We start from the raw sequence: 26,020 nt of genomic DNA, 5'->3' as shown, positions 1-26,020 counted from the left end.
TGACCTCTGCAAGAGTTTCTTGCAGCGAGGTTTTGCATTCAAAAGAAAAAGTCTGTCTGAGCTGATGACTTTCTCCTTGTGGATTCTTTCCATTGAATTCCTAATTGCATGATGTAATTACTCACATTATACCTGCTTGTTAGTTTTCTAAAAGTTACAAGCCTCCTAAAACTTTACAGGCTCTTTTTAATCACATCAAAGGCAGTTACAGAGTACACCTTGGGTGCTCAGTAAATTTTCTTTCATACAGGGCAGCTTGAATTTTGATGGCTGAATGCAAAAAGAATAAAAGTAACCAGATAGAAAAGACTCTGACATGTTGATTATAGGAAGAGAATTCGGACACAGTGTTAGCGGGTAACTTTCAAGACAATCACTACTTGGTTGGAGGCAAAAAAGGAAAAAAAGTGCAGGCGTGACTTTCCCCCTGATGGCCATGAGATGGCAGCAAAGTGTATCATTCAAAAACAGCATGAACAGCCAGAATCTGACTCGACTGAGGATTTAATAAGAAGAAACTCAGTGTTTCTGTGTTCCCTTTGAAGGTCACATAGCTCAGAGTCTCAGCCAGAAGTAAGAGGCTTTTCTAGGTGGAAGAGCAGTGACAGTGAAACTGACCAGAAGTGAAATAGTCCTCACTTTAAAGAGCAGCTGTTTTGTAGCAAAGTTTCCAATTGTATCTCCCGGATGATTGCTTTAGAGCTGATGGAGACATGCAATCATGAAGGTGGTTGTTATTTTCAGGTTTCTTTAATATAAAATAGTGTTGTAAGGACTGCGCAGGACAATGAGTTCATGTCTCTGTATATTCATGGTGTGTGGGATTTTCAGCCTGTTACAAACTAATCGGCCAGTTGTGTATGAAATTTTAAACTTTTGTTGCGGTTTGGCCTTTTGTTCACACGACAACAGTGTTTTGGGGGCCTGAAGGGTGTCATTTTTTTAAAACGCCACCCCTTCTGTCGCCATGTAAACGGGCAATGTGCGGATCCTGTGAGAATGGTGACGTCATGGCCACACTTTGCGCATGCGCATTACATTTCAGACAAATAGTCATGCGTGAGTAGGAGGATAACAGCAACAACAATGGTGGACTACTGAGCTGTGTTTGTGCTGCTGACTTTACTGAGTTTATAAATAATGTCGGTTCTCGTGTGTGTTTGCCATTATCTTCTTGGTTGTTTATACTCACCGCTCTGTAGAAAAACGCCTTCATGCGCTGGCGCGTGGTGTTCTTTTAGGGTGTGTCATTACAATGTTACACCACCTACTGGCTTTTCATGCATACTACAGTGTTTTCAGTTGTTTTTGCGGATCCGTTTACACAAGGGTCATTTTCACAATATTATCATATTACATGGATATTTTAACAATGCAAAAGAAAAGACTGTTCCGTTTTTAGTTGACCTGTTCTCATCTAGACATGGCCTAGTTTTAAATGTATATTGTGGCATACTGGCATATTGAAATAGTCTGCCAGCATATTAAAAGAATACTTCAGTACCAGTTGTATATCAATTACTATTGAATTAGCTATTATTACATGTTACCTTGAATTTGTTAAAAGAACTTTGTTTTTCTCATATGCCTCCACAGTGAACCAAGAATCAAAAAAGGCTTTCTTTCTTTCTCTCTCAGCATCCCAATCACTCCTTTTTGGAGAGAGATATGACAGTGTAGCAGTATAAGCATTCACACCCATCGCTTAATCACCACTTATGATTATAAGTAAAAGGCACGCTGACATCAGCCTGAACTGTTGCACACATTACCTGCAGAACTCCCCGTCCCACTCATGCATGAAAACGTGTACATTTAGTCTGTATGTGGACTTTCATCGCCGCTTTAACTTAAAGTCAAACAGTGACCACAGCATCACTAACAAAGAGGCCAGGAACGCCAGGAAATGCTGCATTAATAAAGAAATGGTCTGTGGTCAAGGGGTTCATTGCAGGTGGGCAGTGAGTCTCGCTTAGTCTACTGTGAAACATTAATCAAACTCCAGGAACACCTGAGGGGCAACACACACATGCACTTACACACACACACAAACACACACGCTTTATCAGAGAAACATAACACACAAGTATGACATTATGTTGCTGGATATAAAAGCAGCAAAACACAATGCCAATGAGTAAAAATTCAATTAAAATGTGCAGAAAGGCCTATAATCAAAATAGGCCCAACAATTCAGTAATCAGCGCCATATAAGAGCTACTGAATGACAATGTTTTACTGGCTTAGAGCTATAAATGTGTAACTGGCAGAGCTTACAGTGATCATTTTTGCAGTCAAACATTAAATATGTGCACATGTGCAAACAGACTTTGCAGTGAGATTATTATTCATACAGCGGAGCCAGGAGAAATTTACCATCGACCAACTCTGCAATAACTATCCGAGTTCATTCTTTCTCAAAAAACATTAGATGTGGCTTCAAAGTGTTTATGTTTAAGCCAAATCAACAACTGTGAAAATATAGTTATGATCACTCAGTTTGACATGACTTTAAGTCCAACATGAACTCATCTCTGAATTAATTTAAACTGGTCCGCTGCTCATCACGTTCACACTGTGACCTTTGGCCATGAAGGTCACCACATCTAAAACCAACTTGTTTATCATCCAATTTGTTTATCGTTCAAAACCACCATAATGAAAAATGCATGCATATAGATACACATTGTAGTTTACAGACACATTATTTCATTACCAGACAAAATCAGATTTTCTTTTCAGTTTTCATTGGTGATCAAGAATGAAAATCTGCGTAGGGAGTTTTTTCTTATCAGCCGTGAGGGTCCAAGGACAGAGGGTGTCGTATGATATAAAACCCTCTGAGGCATATTGTGATATGTGATATTGGGCTTTATAATTAAAATTGAATTGAAGTGACTTGAATTCATGCTCGTAAAATGCTTATGCTTGTGACAGATAATATTCTCAAAAAGATAAAAATCAAATCTGAAGAAAATCTGTGTGGGCATGTTCATGAAGCATGCATCACTTTTCTAACACCAGTAATAATATTCAAAACAAATAATAATTTGCATAAAAATTCACAACATTTAAAGTGAATATTTCATTTTGAGTATAAGATTATAGACCAGTGCACGATCACAAGGCAGTACAATACTTGTGTTTGTGTAAAATTCTTCTTTCAGTTGAAGCAAGTTTTAAATTTCTTTTAAGTTTTTACAACAAATAAAAGCTTAACTTTATATTACCACGTCAGATTTTCATTCTGATTCTGTTAAATTTATTTGGGAATCAAGCCAAACTTTTTCTGGAATAGCACAATCCATCTGGTGCTCAACACACAAAGCACAAAACCAACACTAACAGATCCTGTTCAGCTTTTTGACTCTTACCTTCAGAAAAACGATTCACAGTGACTCCGGGCATCTCCTCTGCCTCCTTTTTGGTCTTCATCACCCTGTAATTCTTGCAGTGCAGCCAAAAATCTGCGGTGTTTTGAATACGGCGATGAAAACTATACAGATCGGAAAATGTGTTTCCTGTGTGAGAGTTGCAGCATGAGTGGTTTTGCGGGCAGGTAGATGAAATTGGTCACAACCAATGAATAACACCTTAATGTCCTCCCTGCCAATCACAGCCGAGCTAACTTTATTTGCAAAAGGTAATGTGGAAGGTGAAGGTGGGCTCTGGGGGAAGAGGACACAAAGAGATGGGGGAGGGAGGTGTGAGGAAACCACTTTTAACCCCTGCTGGGACTCTTTGATAGTTAATGTAAGTGTCTTTAGAAACATTTACCACAGAGCTGTTATGCTAAACCATGAATCTAACCGCAGTGTTTACTTGTATGATTCGTTGCAGTATTCATGCTATTCCAAATTCTCAATCTAAATAACTATGTAGCTCTATTTAAAGGCAGCTATGACTGTGAGTCCTCGTCACTGAAATGTTTTTTGCACATGAGCAGTATGCATACATTGATAAAGAATTCTGTTGTGCCGCATGTTGCACAAGCAGTCCTCGTGAGGTCATTCAAGCAGGAGAAGAATGTGTTGTGCTTGCAAAGAGCTCGTTTCTGTGATGTGTTGTCTGACTTTATACAGAAGTCAGAAGTATTTATAGCTTTTCAGAGAGGCCACACTCGGGTCAGAGTTAAAAGATGTAGATCACAAAACAGGACAAGATTCCCTCGATCTGCCTGGTCTCATGTTATCTGTGATTTCAGCTTCAGACTTTTACCTCTTTCCCACCGAAATAAGTGTGTGCGTGCAAGTTTTTCAAACGTGTAAAACCGCTAAATACAGGCAATAGGCTTCATTCCAACTGTCAGCAAACAAACCGCTGTAGCACACTAGTCAGATTTTCTGCCAGCTTTTGTATGTATGTGTGTGGGTTGTTTTGTTGATGTGTCCTTGCAGTGTCACAGACAGGCAGGAGAACAGGTAAACAGTAGGCAGCAGCAGTAGGAACAGAGGTCTGTGGAAACTTCTTAGTGGTTTCGTCTCTTTATATATCTCTTACTTATTCAGTCTCTCTCTTTCAAACTCAGTGCAGATGTATTTGGATCGGTGTTTAAGCGCTCCTTAGGAGGAGATTGGCAGTAATTTGTGATGGCATGTCATTGCATCTCGCCAGTTCAGGGTCTGAAATTACCACATTCACCTAGTTGTTGTATTCCCATCAATGGCGATCGGGGTCAAAGTCATTTGGTGTGAATGCCGATCGTATGCATTCTCATTGAATTAAAAAGCCACATGTTAGCAGGTGTTAGTGGGTTTTTTGTGCAATGGAAATGAGGTTATAGACACTAAAAGCTTCCATTCAGTTTGCTGCACTGGGGGAAGGGTGTAAGTTTATAATACAGCCAGGGGGGACCTATTGCAACAGAGTGGTATGCTGCCAACAAACCAAGAACCCAACAGCCCCTGTAAGCATTTAGAGCACATAACTGGTTACTCATAGTGATGCCAGTGGTATGTCCAGATTTTTTTGCTGGGGTGGCCCAAGTCAGGTGTTGACTTATGCAGGACTAGCATGAAGTACAAGCTCTGTTGTGGGCATACACGTCAGTATTTTATGTCTCCACTTCTCTTATCTACTTTAATTACTAGCATCCCAGTGTCTTACATACCTGTTTATAATTTAGTTCAAAACATTAATAGACCAACCAATCACTACACAACAGAGTCACATCACACAAATGCCAAAAAGCTTCCATACTTAATTAAAGAAACTGTTCCTCCCTAAGAAAATAGTACAATAGCAAGTATAAACTACCAACAAAACTTAAGTGCCAACATAGTGTTCCCACTGATCCTCAAAAAGTCTTAAAAGGCACCGAATTCAGAAATCTAAAACTAAGGCCTCATTTGGTATTAAAATGTATTAAAACAATATTTCAAACATCAGAAAAAAAATGCCAAGACATGGGTAGTAGAATTTAAAATTTTTTGCAATGTTGTAATGTATATTCTCAAAATAATTGGTAATTTTAACATTACGGTTTAAGCAAAATGTTTCCCAACCCGAGGTTATTCATGTCAGTTCATGTTCTTTAACTGTGGATATTATTTATTGGCGTTGAGTTAAATTTTGACTGGCATTAAAGTGAAACTATGCAAAAAAATGAGACAGGATCGACTGGCACATTACTGTCTCTCAGATTTAAGACTGAATTGCACCTAGAAACAAAACTTTAGTTGGTCAAACAGTTTAGAGTGACTGGGCAGACAGCCAATCATACGGGGGTGGGTTGGCCCATGCCACCCCAGGCCATTTACTAGACACGCCCCTGAGGGATGCATCATAATAAGATGCAGCCTTACTAACAGCATTTTAAAGAATGAATCATGTGTAATGTATTCATTGAAAAATGTGTTAATATCACAGCAGGTGGTGACAGGCCACTTAAATTTCACTCATGAATGTGTGCACAAGATAGAATTAGCTCAACTTAACACCACTTTTCTATAATGTGGGTTAACGTCTGTCCATATTTATAATAGAGCTGCAGTAGATGACAAACATCACGTCACACAGTTCTCTTTTCAGTGTTCGCAGGGATTTACAGAAATCATTCACATAACCTGTAATCTGTCACTTATTGTGTCACTTTCCTCAGTTTCGTCACAGTGAATGTATTCCCATTGCACAATATTCCTGCGCCACTGAACTGAGATCCCGCTGCCGGAGGAGCGTGTGTAAAAAGCAGATGCAGATGCAGATCTGTTCCAATTATCACCTTTTTTTTTAAACCTGCTTCGCACTTTTGTAGCCTGATAGTTTTTTTTTCTTACCTCGCGGTGTGGCAGCAGAATTAACTAACACTTAAAATTAAAGTCTCTGTTGTGATTGCTTGAGCTTATTTCTTAAAAAAAGGGCTAGCACAATGAGTCTGTCAGGTATCTTATTGCTCTCCTGCTGTTTGTATCTCAGTCCATATTACAAATTATAATATTTCTGTTGAATGCAAACATTTTCATTTTTGCCTAACACTTCTTTGTGTAGGTTCTAAAATCCTAGAAATATCTTAAAATCCACACAACCATGTATGTAACTGTGTCCTGAGATTTTCAGCAGCAACGACTCTCGTACTTGTTTTACATTTGACAATAAACAACTTTGAACTTTGATTTATAGTCCAATAATATAAGAGCAACGCTGAAAACACCGGCTATACATTGAGATTAATCAATCATTTATTTGTCACATGAAATCATACAAGGTACAACGTCAGTGAAATCTGATCCTGTCAGCAGTCAGTGTACTGCCCCACCGTTACTGTGATACACCACCAATATATGAAGTACTAAAAGCAGTTTTTTTCTCAGTTGCATTGATATTATTTGTGTCAAACTCTCTTTCAAAGACTGCTTTATTCTTATTGTATGTTTGTAGGGCATCTTGATACACAATGTACTGTAAGTGAAATTTCATTTATTTCCACTTTTACATTTCGGACGTCACAGCGAACAAACTGGACTTCATGTCCAGGTGTTAAGACTCCTCCATTACCTGTAGCAATTACTAGAAGCTTTTACTCAATAACCACTCACAGTTGCCAAACTAACCAGTTTGCATATCTGTATCAGCAAGAGTACTATTATATCTATCTTTTGCTCATCATGTTTTGTCCTTTTATGTCCCATCTTGTCTGTATTCCTGTGTCCATACCCCAACTCATGCATTGATTCATGCACTGTCGCTACCTTGATTTTTTGCACTCATTAAAAAAAAGAAGTCTTTTGACATGGTGTTGAGGGAAACTGAAAAAACCCCACACACACTGGATTTCTCTCAGTGGAATAATATTTAGTGGATTCAAAAATTATATCAAAATAATGTTTATTTTGACAGTTATTTAATACCAACTACAAATTTTGTTGTTCTGTTAAATCATCCAGTATTGTTGTTGCCACTTTTTAAAGACAAGACAGCTCTTAAACTGTTATGTGATATGTTAAAGTTCTTTTGAGATTGCATGATAGATAGATAGATAGATAGATAGATAGATAGATAGATAGATGTACTTTATTGATACCAAGCTGGAAAATTCTTTCTTTACAACATGAGCTTATAAAGGCATTGAACTGGAGCAGTAAAAACACAGTGATACATATATACATTGAATAATCTGTAAGAATAACATTTATACCTATAGAATATATTTATAAATACAAAATATAAAGAATTTACAACGGTTTAACAATAAAATATTTAAATATACTATAAAAAAAAAGTGTGCAAATTGTTTTTTGTTGTATTTCGATGTATTGTTTTGTGGCCTGTTTTTACATTTGACTTGAATGTGCCCTGTTTTTTTGTTTTTTTTTAATGTTGTTGCCGTTTATCCTCCGTCCACTGGGGGCAGCACCGGTGACAGTGGTGAGAATTTGAGATTGACGCAGGTTGTATTGAGTTTTTTGAGAATCCACCTGCGCACAGCTGACAGAAACAAAAGTTTCAGTAGCTTTAGACACGGTCTCATGACATGGACGAGGATTATTTTGGGCAGTTTTAGAGGCTTTTAACAGCCCTCCGGCTGGTTCGTAGTAGCAACAATGTTCCGAAAAGCTACCTTCATTATCACCGGATGGATGTTTTGGGAGTTTTATTTCGATACTAATCCAGAGCCGTGGTCGGTAGTATGATGTCCATGGGGATAGATGGGTTTAAAACTGCGTTGGGATTTATTTTTCAACACTTTTGTTAAGTTTATCTCTTCCGAAGACAGCAGCAAGTCACCATTAGCTCACCTGCTAACTTACGTTATTGTTAGCGGCGGAAGATGCCCGCAAATCGGAGGTTGAACATGACCCGGAGTGACAAAAGGACTGACTACGCTGACAGAGACGGTGGAAAAATTGAAGAAAACAATCAATTTATCTGTTTTAGACCAGCGACAACATGTTCCTCCAGTTTGGATATTCATTTAGAGAAGTTAGCCGCAGCTGTTGCCTGTAAACTGTCGTCAACGAGGCTGTTTTACCGACGGATTATGTGAGTGACATTTTCAAGCAAGAACTCTCTTTGGCCTTGAAGGAGGACCTGGAAACCAGTTAACTTTCAAGGACTTAGTTGCTGTGTTTGCACACAAAATCCAGAAGATGCTCGGCTCAAAGTAAGACCCATATTCCTTTAAATGTGTGCAGTGTGGTGGAGCTGTTTGCTCATGGTGGCGTGCTGTTTGTTGGTCCTGCAGATCGTGGTGCTTGTGAACATCTTCTCTGTCAGACTGTGCGATCATCTCTGTGTTACCTTATTTCCTCATGAACTGCGCTTTAACACTGTCTTATCTCGTTCAGTGCTTTATATGCTGCTATCTGACTATCTGATACCTGTAGGGACTGTTTTTTTTATCAGAGGAAAAGGGTAGCAGGGGCATTTTTTTTTTACTGAAGTTAAAGTACTGTGCTAAAATCTTAGGCCACCAAGAGGACATAATATATACATTTAATGCTTATTCTCTTTGTGAAGATACAAAGAATACAGAGAACACCTACAATGTTTTAAAACAGCAAAAAAGTCTAAACTAAATGGCTTCTTCTGACTGAAGTCAATATTTAGTGTGAAACATGGAGTCATACAGCCATAATAAAAGGTAGCTCAAACACTCAGTGTTGAGCTTTGGACATGTCTTGAATGCTACCTGGTGTAAGTACACCATATTAGTATTGTAAACATCATATTGCCTGCCTAAGATAGTTCAAGACATTTTAAGTGGAAAGGGAGGTCATGCTAAATATTTGCAGCTTAAGCCTGATGAGATTGTTTTATTCTGAAATATTTGCTTTTTTAATACTGTATACTGGTTGTGTTTTAGTGAAGAGACTACAGAGAAATAAATATGTATGGTCATTGTAACCTTGCTAAAATAATAAAGTTTAAAGTGGCCGAAGACTTTTGCACAGTACTGTATATTAATGTTTTTCCTTGAGCTTCCCTGAGTCACTTGAGGATGCATGACCCCCCCTCCACGTAAATTTTAGACTTTAAAACTCAGGCCCTTTAAAGTGTGTGTTAAATTTCAAAGACCAAATCCTGAAGTTGACCAGAGCCTTGTTTATCCACTCTTGTTGTTCATGCTTGTTTATTTAAATGGTTTATTTGGGGCAAAATTTTAAATGAGATGGTGAAAAGAGGGATTCTGATGAAACATTTTAATCCTAGATTTGGTTTTGTTTTTTTCTTACATGCATTTGTCCCACATATTGTGTCTAATAATTGTATGAAATTGGTAAAATACATCACTAAAATATCATTTTGCAGTTTCTGGCTATGATAAATAATGTAATTTTGGCAATTTAGAAAAAAAGAAAGAAAACATGCCATGTTTTTTCTAATATTGGTGGTAAGGTAAATACAAAGTACAGCCATTTAAAGTTGTGTGCCCCTCCCCTAATCCAAAATAAAGAACACGAGTCTCTCCCTAGTGCTTAAAACATTTTTTGACATGCCTCCCTCTCACGAATAACGAAGAGTCCCTAATGTCATTAAATACACCTGTGCTTTTCCTACCATGACATGTCAAATAATAACTGTTTACACTGGCTTTTGCACAGTAAACCTATGGTGTAAAAACCATAGTACTTCAGTAGTACATTCACCAAGTATACATGTGGTTTAACTATAATAATGTTTACCGGTTTTGTCAGTAAATCAGTGGTAAATATTGTGGTAGATTATTATTTGTATGAATATCTGAGTCTGTGGTGTCGAGGAGGTTGAAAGGAATTATTAGAGATGGTCAGCTCAGTTACACCTGACTGAGCTGAAAGTCAGCGTGCTGTTCACAGCTGCTAAATGGCATGCTGAGACCTTTAGGGCCTATTTTCTGGTGAATCTCCTCACTGACGAGGCGAATGAAGTGGCTGGTAAATGTGCGTGTATTAGAGGAGATGCACGGTTGTCCAGCAGTTAGCAGTGGCAGGAGGAGGCAAAGATAGATAATTATATGCTGAAGATAACTGTAGCTGACTGTAGCTTCTCCTTTTACACTTTTTACTAATTAATTTTAATTTGAGAGGGAGTATTATTTAATTCCTCGAAACCTGCATTTACAACATTTTCTTGTGATTTGTTGGATGCTTTTCACAAGCTATTTGAGCCTTTGAAATCTGAGTACATTGTTTTGTTTTGTTTTGTTTTGTTTTGTTTTGTTTTGTTTTGTTTTGTTTTGTTTCGTTTTGTTTTGTTTTGTTTTCCTAAAAAAACGTTGGGAAAAAAGGCAATGACCAAATTGGCAAAAATATAAAAAATGAAAAAAGAGTGGAGAATTATGGTCAAAAAATAGGGAAAATGTCCCCAAAACTATACTTATTACATATTTTTAATTAATAATTATGTAAAAATAAATAAATAAATACTTTAAAAAATGTCATCACTTTTTTCATTTCACCTTCTTGTTATTTATTTATTTATTATTATTTTTTAATTTTTACACTTTATTTTTGAATTCATTTATTTATATTTTTTGCTTTATTTTGAGGTAATGTTCTTTCAACTTTTACTAATTTCTTGCAAATGTTTGGGCCATGTCTTTACAAGTTGCTTGTTGCCTTCTCGCCATGTTTTTAGAGGAAATCAAGCCCACTCAGATTTTTAAAGCAACAGGGCCTATATCTGTGCTCAACACATGCTTGTGAAGCCACGGTGGGCAGACTGAGTACAAACTGTGCACATCTGCACGAAACATAACACGATCTTTGGACTTCTTGAGTTGATTTGTGCCATTAAAGTAACTTACTGCAGCCTTAAATGTGACTACTGTATGTGGAGGTAATGAAAGTGCAGTCATGTCATTGTAAAAGCTTCCTCTGAAGGAGGAAAAACATTTGGTGCAGGATGACCTTATTTTCCTTTTTCACAGCTACAGCTGAGGTGTTAGTTGTGAAGATCAAATCACACCTCGGTGAAAATCTGAGTCCATGTCCCAGAGTGAATCCAGAGGCAGCGCTTGCATCAGGCTGATCTTTTGTTTGTTTTGTCCCGTGACAATGTGATATCACAAACAGTTTATACTCTTGGCAGCAACTGTCAGCTGTGATCCAAAGTTGTGCAGATATTTTTGATAGTGTCAGTCTGTGGAGACACTGCAATAGAAAAGTTGTGTGGGGAAAAAAAGAGGACAGGACGTCATGCGGAGAAGCCAGAACTGTGGAGACTGAACTCAGTCAGGTGCTAATCTGTCTTTAAAGCTGGGGTGGGCAGAGGTCTGGAAAAGGCAAAACAATGGCAGAATTGGAAAATACACCCTCTCTGTCCTAAAACCCTCCCACCAGATGACCACAGACATGTGCACATGTGTAACCCAGGTCACAAAATGCAAATATATATGTAAAACAGTAATTGTTCATTTGAATGTGGACTCAAATAGGAATTAAATGAATTGCGCTACACATGCCTCATACAGTGACCTAATGTTTCCAATACAATGATTTCAAACTTATTTCATCGTCCCAAACAAAAACAGCATCACAGCTCACCAGAGTGAACGTATTCACATGCTGAGAGTATGGTGATGAGTTGATGATTTTTTGCGCTGGCCTCTTGTTAAGTTAGTTGTCAACATTGTACATTATTATCTCAATTAAATTTACTGAAACAAATGTATATGCAAAACAAAAAAGGCAATTTATTATTTTGGCCGTTTAAAAAATATGCATGGCAAGTGGATTTTTAAAAAAATCTGCCAGCCACCTCGGCGAGACGGACCTTCTGTCGGCAGCTGCAGCAGCTCGGATTCGGCCAGAGCAAACCTTTCAAGCTCTGAGAGTCGCAGGCAGCCAGCAGGGGGGCTGGGTTTTTACTCAGTGACGCCAAAATAAAACTGCCTACCCGCGCTTTAAGAATTAGAGCCTTGAAATTATCTATAATGTACCGCATGTTTCTGTTTTATTTTAACATTTTGGAATTATGTCGAGGGGACTATTTCACCACTATGGTCTTTTATTGGCTTATATTATTTCTTCTTTTCACCTTGTCGCTTGTAAAATTGCATTCATGCTTTATGTGTATTTCATGACACCTTTTTTCACTTTACATATCTCCCTGCCAGTACCTCACGAGCTGCAGTTTATTAGTCTGTTTTTGCCTTGTCCATGAGTGTTTGTGGTTATATTCAGATCAGTGTCGATGGAGACTCACTTTGCACCGAGAATCCTGCGGGTTGGTTGTTAAAACGACGTGCTCACGATCCTCAAATCAATTTGATGACTTAAAAAAACAAACACTTCCAAAAGAGCTGAAATTGAAATCTAAGAGAAAAAACATATTCTATTCTCTATTCAGGGGGTTAAAATGTGTTGCCTCAGCTTTAAATTTCAAGCAGAAATGCATTTTGTTTGCCGTTTGGTTCATGTTGGATGTGTTTCTGATAAGGACGGGTGTTATGACGAGGTCAACAGAGCTTTGGAGTTAATGAGCAACAATTAGGTAATCAGTGACCCTGGATTCAGTTGACCCCGTCAGCGCTCTGTCTCCAGAAGTCTAGTTTGAACGGGATAATAAGACCACGGCGAGACTGAGAGCTGAACTGTTAGCTTCACAAAAATAGGAACATAATGACACAGATAGGTGACATATTTTCCAGTTGAGCGGGCCTGAGGCAGCGAGGCAGCACTAATAAGGTGACAGGGAGAACTTGGATCAAGGTAGTTTGGCTGTGCAGCTGACTTTTTTGTGGCTCAGAAAGGTGGAGGAGAAGTTTCTGCCAATTTTCGTAACATTGAGGTCTTTTGTCTATAACATACAAAGGAAAATAGATGATCTTTTCTCGACATATCGAGGTCTTTGTTGGCTTCCCATCAGAATGATTTCGCAGTAAATGATAAAGCTTTCAAGGAAAAGAAAAATACTGAATTATGTAAAAGAGAGTCAATAAATGCACCTGATTAAATCATTTTTATTGTTGTTAAATTAATTCGGTTTGATTAAGTTTTTAAAACTTAAGAAATGATAAAGACATACCTGTCACATTGCCAAAATCCAAGGATATATTATCAAATTGATTTTTTTTTTTTACTTTTTCTAAAATTAATTGGCCTTTCATAAAAAGATTATATATTGTCCCAGAAATAAAATATTATTTTCATCAGAATTGATGCCACTGATATAATGATATGATAGCATAATAATGCAAGTACACCCTTTCAAAGAGCAATGAACTGAATTACACCAAAATGTGTCTTAGCAGAATTTCTTTTGTTCATTTGACATAGATTTTTTTTAAATTTAGATTTATTTTGAACATACAAAATAAAATAATAAATAAATAAAAATTAAAATGTAAGTAAGAAAACCACACCAGCATACCCAGCAGACATATTCAATAAAAACATAAGTATTTTATATATCAGAAAAGGAGTAGAAGAAAGTAAATGCTTATCAACCCCTTTTAAAGATTTGATAATAAAAATATTGCACCCAAGTCTTATAGTTATAGGGACAATCTTGCTGTTAATTCACGTTGAATAAAAGATTGGTGACATGATGTAATGATGTCAACAAACATGTATTGTAAGATATATGGACATGACCTTAATTATTTTTGCTGACATTTATAAGTCCATCATAATTATCATGATTACACGTCTGTGTTTGTAAAAGCATTTAAATTTCCATTTAACATTTTCTAGTGTTTGTCGCAGAAGCTTAAAATAGACATAATTTAAAAAAAAACAACAGTAATAAAACAATATTTTTTTACTTCTTCACTCATTGCATGCAAGTATAACACTGCAGGATGCCACTGAGCTGTTGCCGTTGGCATCCTCTCAACATATTTTTAGCCTTTCATTTTATTGTTTGCAGTCTAACAAAGGCTAAAAATGTTTAAGGATAAATGACATTTGCATTTGCCATTTTCTTGTGGCATTCCTCATCGGTCTGTATGAAACTTGACATTTCTGTATAAGTATATCTGAGCACCTGTGTGGACTCTCAGTACGTGTCCCCGAAGGTTGCCATGACTGCAGAGAGCCTCGGTTTCTGCAGGTTGCTTTAAAAGCCTTGAATATATCAGACACATCATGCCAGTGCAAAAAACAGATTAGATAACTCTCAGTGTACTAAGAGCAATCGTTTCAGTGACAGCAACACTATTGTGGCTGTGTTGTAAACAGCTTTTGTATGAGTGGGTCTAAATGTTTTGTATTCAGTCAAAGTGCTGTACTGCTCTTCAAAAACATTAGGGGGCAGTATAACCCCAGTTCACAGTCTACCAAACTGCCTGCTTCTCCAAAGAGCTGCACAAGTTAGAAATGCCTCTTTTGTTCCTTTTCTTCACTTTTCATGATGGCAGAATGGGTGCAAATAAGACTGAGGCCTTCATGCTGATAAATAGTTGTGGCTCGAAGTGGCACTGAATGTTGTGCTAAGCACATAATGACCAGTAAGTGTGTTTGATTGTGTCAGGTCCTCTACTGGTTGCCATGTTTTGTATTTTGATTGCTAATTGCTCCCCTGACACTGGTTTTCATGTTTTAACACAACTCCAACTGAGTTGGCTTTTGCTATGGTCCTTGTTTAAATGTTTTTTTTTTTTTTAAATCCCTTGTTTCATCCTCTCAAATACAAGGAGTTGTTGCTTTTCTTTATCTGAACATTTTCTGGAAAAAATAGACAAACTAAGACTGGAAAATATGGATTAAATAAAAAATGCATTAGTTGCAGCCTTAGACTGTGAAAATAATGGATGTAACCACTGTGACGTCACCCATGTGTTTGTGGACTTGCGTTTTGAAACTGAAGTTGAAATGCTGAGGACACCATTGGCAGACAGCATTTGAAAATGTTGGACAAATGGGACAAAAATTGGGTTCCTTGAAAAGTAGGGTTGCGACAGTACGAAATGTTTACGTTACAATAACCATCTCAGAAAATATGGCGGCCTCACAGTATCAAGATGTTACAGACTTTTAATCATTAGCAGTCAGAATGAGCCTTAAAATAATTAATACAGAAGGCTTATTTTTGGCTGAACAAACATTTTATTAATATAATTGAAACCTTTTTTTTATGGAGGTATGTGTAAAACGTCTCCCTTTTAGGAATAACTAACGTTAAGGTCAGATTCTCTATCCAGTTGCATTTTCTTTCAGTATCACAAATAAGCAAATTTGCACAGTATGATAATTATAATATTATATTATAATGATCATTTTCATACCGTGGAAAACCTTGAAACTGTTATACTGCTGCAATGTACCTCAGCACCACTGGAAATGAGGGTTCACCCTCAATGTGTTTTTGACACCTCCTTGTTTGCTTTTAGCCTCGGAGGTTGCTGCGTGGTTGCAATCATAATGTTGATATCTCATCGTATTTACTGCGTTTTTACACATTTAAATGTAACAGTATGAGGAAAATTAGAGATGCACAATATTGGATTTTTTGCTGATATCTGATATGCCAATATGTACAAGGTACAAGGCTGATTTATTAGTCATTTTTAAGCGAAGTTTAAAAAATGAAATAAAATTTGTCCTCGAACCTGCTACATATAACAACAATATACATATAACAACTCATTTGGCTGATACCGATATCAATATATGTTCACTTAGTGTATGTAATATTCATTTATTATGCAATATAAGAAAAATACTTTAATTTATGGTTTATTTTTGTCATAAAAAATAAAATATCACATCACATCATGCATGTTGGCTGATTCCAATATTTCATTTTAAGGCCAGTATCGGCTGATACTGATGTGCCAATATTATTGTGCATCCCTAAGGAAAATACTCAAAAAAGAAAGAACCAGCATCTTCAACATTGTGTACATGAAAGTCTGTGATCATATTCACTCCTTGTGATATTTTGGGCAAACACGAAGAACGCAAAGGTGGTTTTGTCAAGGCTGACTGAATAAGGTGATATGCTACCAATGGGCAGGTGTTGGCTCGACTTACATCTGGAACTAAAGCTGTGTAAAGTTGTTCAGCAGTTGGTGGATGTCTGCAGGAGAGGGAGAGACGGAAAGAGAACATGCCAACCTCTAGCCCATATCTTTGCCCATGCAGAGACTTCTCTTCGGGGCAAATTGCTGTTTGCTGTAGTCTGAACGGCTTCAGTCCAATGATAGTGACTGAGTGAGGGCATGGCTGGTATCAGAGGTGGATATGAACTGACATCCCCATACACTCAACCCACCAGCCTGTTGCCTTCAGAATGTCTCATTTAGCAGCAGAGCAGAAACCAGACAGAAATGCTCTGAAAGATTACCGTCAGCAAATCTGTGCAAGGTCAAGGCTATTATTTGAATGCTTGTGTATATGCAGCTGTAGATTAATGCATCGTGTATAATCATAGAGCAGCATGGTGTTTTATCAAGTCTGTGATGTCTAACAATGCAATGGATGATTAATCACATCCCAGACCCTTTGTATAAACTTTAAAAGAGCTTTAATTGGTGTTAGTCCGGGATCTGGCTTTGAGAGTAATTTTGCCACATTGTCCCGTTTTTTTCTACTTCTTCAAACCACCAGGTCATCCAGTTAATTGCACCAGGGTCTGTGCTTCTGTTGCTTCTGTTTTCTTTCAAACTGAATACACGGTACCCTCCAATTAAATCCCACAGGAATATAAATAACCATGGGAGAAGAGTTTCATTCAATTATTGTTCTTCAGCTTGACGCAGGTTTTCTATTTAAAGGACCTTTTGCACACGTTTTTCTATTGCAGTTAAAAAGAATGAAAAATGTGAACACACCTGTCAAATGTACACTGAGCTGTCTGTGAATATATTAAGCTCTAACAAGAAGCGCAATTGCGTTGCCTGCTTTGATTTTCTTTGACTTAATTGGAAGGTTAATATTAAAAGGATAGGACTGCTCATCCTGGAAAGGATGTTAACTTACTGAACATGTGAGTCCAAGTATTTTGAAGCAATTATACACCAGTGCACGGGTTATTCCACTGAGCAGGGCCAAGTGAAAGCTGTTATTCCTGGTTGATTAAATACAATAAAGGGATAGCCAATTTTCAGCCAGCTTTGTAGCATATAAATTTGGGCAGCAGGCTATGCGTAAATGAATTATGTTAAACTTACCTCCATCTTTCCATTGCTCACATTTCCCAGCTTCAATTTGCAAGATAACGTGATCCATGTGATGTTGATTGTATTATATTAGAACTCAAAGGCATTAGGGGCAAAATTATATTAAAGCACTGCATAATATTCTGCAACTTTTTTGCTGCTTGATACAAAAGGAAAACTTGTACAGCTCTAATTTTCCACGACTAATATTACCAACCAAGATATCCACTTTAAGAGAGCCCACCTGTGTATGTGATGTAGTGTGGCGGCATTTGTAAAGGGAAGTAAGACTCTTCTGTGTGTGTGTGTGTATGCGTGTGTGCAAAGAAAGTGCCAGCATGGGAGGAGCTTTTAGTTTTTCAAAATCTGAGGGAGTGATTTTTATTATTTATATTTAATTTAAATTTTCACAAGGCCTTTTTTTTTAAGTTGCTAGGAACTTCCTGTATATAACATTGAACATTTCAGTTTTGATTAAGCATTTCTTAAAGGCATTTAAACAAAGTAAATGCATATTGGTTCCAAATATCTGTTATAGGTCTCATAATCTACTAATAATCAGTATCAGTATCATCCCTGGAAAAAAAGAAATGGTCGACCCCTAGTAAGCTACGGGGTAAGATAAAGTCATTTTCCAGTGTTACGGCTGTAAAAAGGCCAGTGTTTTCTGTTTTCTACATAGAGGAAATAATGCAGCCGTTTAATGCAACATTATGAGTTATGAGCCAAGTTAAAGCTAATTTATTTAGTCTAAAAAAACCAGAAGTCTTCCAACTACAGTTTGGAGCCATAAGGCTGGAACGGTGGAAACAAGGAGGAAGTGTGTGACGTCATTTGAGACCGTGACTCGTCCTTCCTCCACCCTCCGTGATGTTAATCAGTTAGTGGTCGCCATACTGTTTCCTGTATTGTGTAAACACAGGCTGAAAAAAAACTGGTATCAGACAAACCAGTGCTGATCAAAATACAACATGATTCTGTTGCTGTGTTGCCTGCTTCTCACCCTAAATGTTTTCAGAAACATATTTTAGCTTCCTGTATAACTGTAATTCAGAATTGTTTGTTACAAGCCTGTTGCCATATTGTTTCCAGACAGGAAACAAATGGCGAATGGGCAATGCCACAACCCATTTTCTCTGTTTTCTCTAGTTATATAACGTTGTTCTACTGCAGACAGCCTAATTTTATGAAAAGATCATCGTTCCAGCAGTGAAATACCTTTTTTAGTCCACTTTAATCACAAAAGGGAAAGAAGATGTGGCAGAAGTAGAATACATATAAAAAACAATTTTTTTCTCAGTGTAACTGAGGCATGGGATGAGTATTGTATGGTGTAACTCAGCAGAAGGTCGATGAGTTTCTGATATTTTGTACTCTGAATTGCTGTACTTGAGGTCACCAGCTGCACACTGTGCTATACTAACTCACTGTAAGTCATGTGGGTTAAAGCAGAAGCAGTTTAATGACTTAAATGTAAAATATAAGCCTCAAAATTTCCATTTATCAAAACACCTGACTTTGTGATGCGCACATATATATATATATTTACTTTGCATTTTTTTTAATACTGTGTGTGTATTTAAACAAAAACAGACTAAAGTGGCATTATATTCAATCTTCACATTTTTTAAAAAAAATTCCATATCTCAACAATGATTCCCTTATTTAAAACAGCTGTCCCGTAGAGATTATTGGGCTGCAGTGACTTCATGGTGGTGGGACATGGTTTAAGCCAAGGGATGATTGGGGATGGCATTTTTGAAATGTCAAAAGGGGTGAGAAGTGCAGAGCTGCCAGCTGGCTTATCTGTAGTTTGTCCCTGTACTGTAGTATCACACTATCAGGGGTATAGATTTCATTTCATGAGGGAGATGGGGGGTGAGCGCTTCCTGCTGCTGCTTTTGGGGAAACAATAGCGAATATCAGAGAGAAACCGTGCCTTTTGTTTGAGCTGTAACTGCACATTCTGATAAAAAAGAGGTATATTTTATTCGGTGTACGGGAGAATAAATGAAGAGGCCGAACTTGAGGTGATGTTAGGTCAGTGTGAATCCAACTAGCTGATATTTTGAGGTGCTAGTCTATAGTACAGTTATATGCCTGCAGCATACATGTTATTATGTTTCATCAAATTTTTATTGACAGCCTGCCACTCTCCCCATGTTAGTTTCAGGCTGTTATCAAGAAGGACAGAATCTCAAATCTTCACATCATTGATTTAAGGAAATAACATTGGATACTTTATTTTCCAAGCACAATCACAATAGTAACATTTCTGCAAGACCTTGATGTTCAGTGATGTCGTTTTTTAATGTCAAAGCCAACTTGGGAAAAAAAAGGTTATTTTACAAATCTGTTATGACAACAAAAGCATTAATTCAAGCTCCTCACATATTTTTAATATACAGTTAGGACTGGGAAAAATATTTCTCATATTGATATTGTGATATGACACTAGATATTGTTATACGTTTTGGGGAAAACTGAATTTTCAGTCTACACAATATATTTTACTACAATTAAAAATGATGCATGTTGACAATGTTTTCTTTTTGAGAGATAATATTAAGTTGAAAAAAATTAAATTGCAATATATGTAATCAGAATAGGTTAAACGATAGACGGTTATCCAACACTTCTTCCAACTTGTCCTAAAATGGGAAAGTTATAAAACACTAACACGTTGTCACCAAAACAACCTCAAAGTCCAGCATTGATGATGTAGACCTTGTTGGACCCATCAGGACACATTAGTCTTTACTCTACAAAATATATGTCTGTTCCAGACCGACTTTGCAATTGGTTCGAGTGACTGGATCAAAAAGTGTCATGGTGGTTATTAACTCATGTTGTCCACTTGTGATCAGATCGCCTGAGGTGTAAACAGGCTCAAAGTGTCACTGAGCTCACTGTGAAGCACTGTGGCAGTAGTTGTGACAGTGCCTCTGGGGGAGGGGCCTGAAAACGGCCTCCAAAGGGAGAAACTCAAGTACCGAGTAATGTCGTAAGCTCCCATGAGGCCTCAGTTGGAGTCCATAGGGTGTAAAGGCTGGCGAAGGATTGGTGATAGTGGGCAGTCATTACTGTCCAGCTGCTCCCCCTCTGACGCTGTCCTGCTCAGGGACATTAAGGCGTCTCATACAGTACAGCTGCCGGCAACTGTAACAAGAATTTATCCAGCGTGAGACCTAAATCTGGATGCTCGCATGCACATGTTCACCTGTAAACTCCAAACACATGCACATGTTTATCACTGTAGGTACACCGAGTCTTCTTCCTGTCACAAAACAAACGGTACAATGAGGGGGAAGAAAAAAAATTACCTTTACAAGACAAATTAGTGCCTGTGCGCTCTCGCAAACACACACAAAGACACAGATATGCATGGACACACACAGATTACAGACACAAAAACAGATGTCTGCAGACATACGCCTACATGCTTCACACACATACGCATGAACACACAGAACTGCTTACAAACACAGATGTGAGCAGACAAACGTGAACGTACTCGTACATCTGGAGGAGTATGTCTGCAGCAAAATATGCAGCGCTGTTTTCAACTCATGGAGACACTTGTCAGAGATTAAAAAAGGCACACAGTTTTGTTCTGCAATATGCGCTGCTGCACTTGTACAAATAGAAAAATCCATTAATGAAGCAAAGGGAAAAAGGCGAGGAGGTTTAATGACAATATCAAAGACGACAAAATCTCCAGACAGAACTGAACAAGAGAAGTCTACTTTATGGAAAGCACACAAACCTCATAGTTAAAACCAAGATGTCTTTTTTCAGTAGATAGGATTATAAATGTCACACTGTAGTGTAATAATGGCTTAGTTTGCATTAGATCTGCCTCTCTGTGAGTTCTGGACAGCAGCGGGATCTGACAGGGGAACCACAGTGATGCCCTTCAGACAGATTATTAATACTGAGTTACACTGATTAAAAACCATACCGAGTAAACAAGCTCCTTTCTGGGGATTACAGCCTCAAAGACAGAGCCATAATATCCAGATGCAATTTTGAGTCATTTCACCCTTTTTTTTAAAATGTTTTTATGCCTATGCGCTGGCGATATCTGAGGCTGGAGACGTTATGTTTTCGGGTTGTCCTTCCATCAGTCAGTCTGTGCGTTCAGTTGTCCATTCATCCATCTCATTCTTGTGAACACGATATCTCAATAACGCCTTGAAGGAACGTCTTAGATTTTGGTGTTCAAAGGTCAAGATCACTGTGACCTTGCATCCATTTTATTCTCTTGAACAGGATATCTCAAGAACGCCTTGAGGGAATATTCTCAAATTTGACAAAAAAACCCCAAAATGTTCACTTGGGCTCAAGAATGAACTGATTAGAATTTGTTGGAAGGTTAAAGGTCAGAGGTCAAGGTCACTGTGACCTCACCAATCATTTTTCGCTATAATTCAAGAATTCATGTGCCAGTTATGACAGAATTTAATAGGGGGCGACAGATTGGACGATTATTGGGACTGATATTTGGCATTTTGATGATTATCTGTATCAGTATTTTATTATAATGATTGGCGATAAAAATTAATTAAAAAGTGCAAAGAAAGTGTCAGCATGGGCAGAACTTTTACTTCGTAAAACCTGAGGGAGCTATTTTTATTTATTCATTTTTTATTTCAATTTTCACTAGACTTCATTTTTTTAAAAAATTACTGGGAACTTCCTGTATATGATTTTGAACATTTCAGTTTGATTAAACATTTGCTAAAGGCATTTAAACAAAATTTTGTGCAGGAGTTTGTAATATTCCAAATTCCAAATATTGACGTTAAGATTATCATTTTTATTGCGAATGCAGATCGGTTTCAAATATCAGGTAGTGGTCTCACTAACTACTAATCATCAGTATCAGTCAAAAGCCAATTTAAGAAGAATTTCACATCGCTTTCAGTCTGGGAGAAAAATGTATATCCCAAGCCCTTAAAAGTTCTTGCTGATACATGAACTTTATAATTGACATTTGTGTTGTTACCCAGGCTGTGACACATTCCTCAGCAGCTTACCCCTGTCTCATTTTAACTACCATACAGTGATGTATAAAAATAAATCCACACGATCCCCAAAGTTGAGAAACAAAAAGGGGTAAAGTCAAATGCCTTCCCTCCCCACAGCAACACTAATGTCCACCAGGCCCCTACGGCCCCGAAAAAACCAATGTCAGTCGACCACTAGAATTGAACGCAAATTTTTAAGAGGATATAATGATACAGTATGTTTTATATCCAAATGTCAACTTCATTGTGACAGCAAAATATTTAGCAAAAACACTTTTCTGGTTGTTACGTCATAACTCGTGAACAGAAGGGGGGACATTTGGTTGGATACTTAATGGATGACACTAATCTTGGGTGTCCACCTTGAAACTGTGCTGATTGTATAGCTCACCTGTGCTGACGGGGGTGAGAAGTGTGTGATGCATACACATTTTCACAGACGTAGGTGTAAGCTGTAACTGCAGCTAGACTGTTACGTGGAGGCGTACGAGCAGGTGATAATTCTAATTAACAGTTAGAACTTTCTGCTTGTTTCTTTTGTTTTTCAAATTAATTTTGTCCTCTTTGCATAGGCCTGAGTAGGCTGAGCCTATTCCAGTTGTTGGTGCCATTGTTTATGCATGTGCTGAAGTAGATATGGGTCTCAAAACATAAATTCAGTCATGCTGTGTTTTATGTTTTACAGAAAATGTCACGATCCTCTACATAAAAATGACTAAAATTGACATTCTAGCAAGAGATCTCCCAACAACATCAGTTTGTTTTGCTTCAGCAGAAAACTCAGAGTGAACAGTTCAAATCTGCCTGTCGCCGTGCTATTTAATAATCATCATAACTCATTTCCCAAGTACATTTCTGATTTACAGCTCATACAGTATTCCAAGAGTGAACGCCAAATAGGTTTTGTTTGTGATTGCAGTGAGTTTTAATCACACTTTTCATTGCAAGTGAAATCCCGTCGCAGCTTTTAACAAGTCATTATGTTGGAGAGGAAAGCAGTGAGACAATTAAGTTGACATATGTCACGAGCCCTGCCTGTACTGTGTTGAAGTGTTTACAGCAATTAGTGAGAGGAATCAATTTCAGTTCTCCCTTGCAAATACGAGAGATGGAAAAAAGACACAGGAACTGCAAGGAAAATAGGAGTGGTGGATGTCTGTTGATATGTTGCAGGTAAAATGATCCAGTGAAAATGGCAAGAGGTTTCAACACCCTTAAGCAACATTTGATTGTTGCTATTGATCTTTGTTGGATTCAAAGCCATCACTGGGTAGAAACTGTGGTGAATGGCAGGGCAAGGGCAACAGGGGTGAATGCATCTAAACCGTAGTCACTACCTCATGAAGGTTACAGAAAAATACAGGGCATATAAGAAGGGAATGAAGCAAAGAAAGAAGTGTGGACAGCATATTTCCTTTTTGTGTGTGTCAGGACATTTTAACTTCCCAATTCATAAGCCAGCTCCTCCATCCAGTGCTGATAACCCAAATAAGCAGCGAGCCGTCTGTGCTTCAAAGCTACATCAGTTGTTTTACCTCAAACAAGGTCACGGACAAACCTAAACACTAAACCATATTAAATGTGAAACAGAGCTCTGAAAAGCCTGTCGTACGTATTTGAAATGTTACACCTTACAACAACAGTCCATACTCTCATAATATCATAAAATACTCAGTAAGAGGTTGAGATTACAAATATTCATACAGTGGATTAAAACAGGATGCTTTCGTCACAGACAGTGTGGTGTCAACTTTCTAGTGATGCATTTATGTTTGTAACGTACCTTAGAAGCATGCTGTCTGATATAGCATGACACCTGTGTTTGAAAAGGTGACAAATAATTCATTATCAATTGCACGTTAGTATTATTAATGTTCAGAATACATTCAGCTGTTTCCTAAATGTATTTTGTATGTGTTAATATCACTGTCATAACCTGATGCACCTGAAATAGCATTCTTAGTTTTACACAGTTGTGTTGGAAAAGACTAAATCATCTCAATTATGAATGTCAACAATCGGCATTTCAGATACCCCTTCCCACCAAAATTAGTTTGTGCAGGTGGGTTTTTTAAACATAGGTAAATTTGCTTAAAAAGCCTATAGACTGCTCTCACATTGCTAGTAGAGCAGAGCTTTGTGCACGGTTCTGCAGCAGACGAGTCTGCATTTGTGTGTTTGTGGATATTTTTTTTATTTTTTTTTGGTGTGTCATGTTCGACATCATGGACAGGCCGGGGGACAGGTAAACAGTAGAAAGCAGCTTGGACAGAGGTCTGTGAATACTTAACGGTGGTTACTTCTCTTTTAAATATCTCTTAATTATTCAGTCTCTCTTTCAAACTTGCTGCAGACTAATTTGGATCGATGTTTGAGTGCTGCTTGAGTGGAGACGGACGGTAATTAGTGGCAGCATGTCATTGCATCTCGCTGGTCGAGGGCCGGAAAGTAGTGAGTGTTTACATCCATACCAATCATACCTGGAGGCGATAAATACCTGTGACAACTGCAGAGTCATTTGACATGAGTGTGAATGTCGAAAATGTACGCTTTCCCATGTATTAAAAAGCCAGATGTTTTTTTTTTTTTTGTTTTTGTTTTTTTTTGCAGTGGTAATGAAGCTTAATACTACATCTTTAAAGACTGCTCTCATTTGTACTTTAAATGTTGAAAAGTCAGATTTCTTCTCAACAGTAAGAGTGATCAGAAATTGGTAATTTTCATTTCTGTTCTTTTTGGTTTCTCAGGTTATGGGCTTTTTCTTCTGAAACATGCATTTGATTAGCAAGTAGTTTAGTCATAACTTAAAGAGCTCCTGCTCAGGCCATGGATACACACTAGTTTATTGCTCGAACACACACATAGTATAAAGTTTACTCAACAATTTGGAATTCCAAAAAAAAGAACAAACCAAAAAAGAAAAACCAGTTGTTTTTCCTTTTCATGTTTGTTTGTCTGAAACCCTGTCTCCTAGAAATTAATTTTATATATCACTAAACTGCATTCATAATTATACAGTGGTGACAACATACAAAGTGCAGGGACTGTGACACCAGAAACCCGTTTCCTGGTCCCAATTCCTGTAAGTGGTTTAGGTCACAAAATCACTTTGGCTAAAGAGCAACTTAACCCCCCCTCCAGTATTTTTGTTTGTTTGTTGTCGACAGATTCAGGTCCAAATCTTGAATTTGAGTGCAAAGTAGTTGAATTCTGCATGCTGTGTGATAAATATGCTTAGAAATTGCCTTGCACTGATTATTGCAACTGAATTTTGGTATTGGTTGATCTGATGCCAAGTGATGTAAATGGCGGCAGCTTTCGTCAAAATGACAATTGGCACATTTATAAAACTGATTTAAAATTACTTATGAGTGATGAACTTAATCATTGTTTTTATTTAAATATGAGCCATCATCTCCCTGTTAATAGTCATCTCAAATTAGTCTGAATCTCGGCTGAATTGTCGAGC

The 26,020-nt window shown here is 37.6% G+C and overlaps 1 protein-coding gene and 1 long non-coding RNA gene across 2 annotated transcripts in view; one reads left to right on the top strand and one right to left on the bottom strand.

The window, feature by feature from the left end:
• Nucleotides 1-3,567, bottom strand: part of LOC121947958 (solute carrier family 4 member 11-like) — a 33,247-nt gene extending 29,680 nt beyond the window's left edge. Inside the window, exon 1 of the mRNA XM_042493165.2 lies at nt 3,375-3,567. Within this exon, the coding sequence (XP_042349099.1) occupies nt 3,375-3,435 (61 nt within the window). The 5' untranslated portion in view covers nt 3,436-3,567. The remainder of the gene's footprint in view (nt 1-3,374) is intronic.
• Nucleotides 3,568-7,898: 4,331 nt separating this feature from the next.
• Nucleotides 7,899-26,020, top strand: part of LOC148188864 (uncharacterized) — a 92,858-nt gene continuing 74,736 nt past the window's right edge. Inside the window, exon 1 of the long non-coding RNA XR_015777219.1 lies at nt 7,899-8,599. This is a non-coding gene — a long non-coding RNA (uncharacterized LOC148188864). The remainder of the gene's footprint in view (nt 8,600-26,020) is intronic.

The sequence above is a fragment of the Plectropomus leopardus genome, chromosome 8 (genome assembly GCF_026936395.1).
Source record: "Plectropomus leopardus strain MGB_pleo_1.0 chromosome 8, ASM2693639v1, whole genome shotgun sequence".
Taxonomy (NCBI): Eukaryota; Metazoa; Chordata; class Actinopteri; order Perciformes; family Serranidae; genus Plectropomus; species Plectropomus leopardus.
This window is presented reverse-complemented; position numbering and strand designations above follow the sequence as displayed.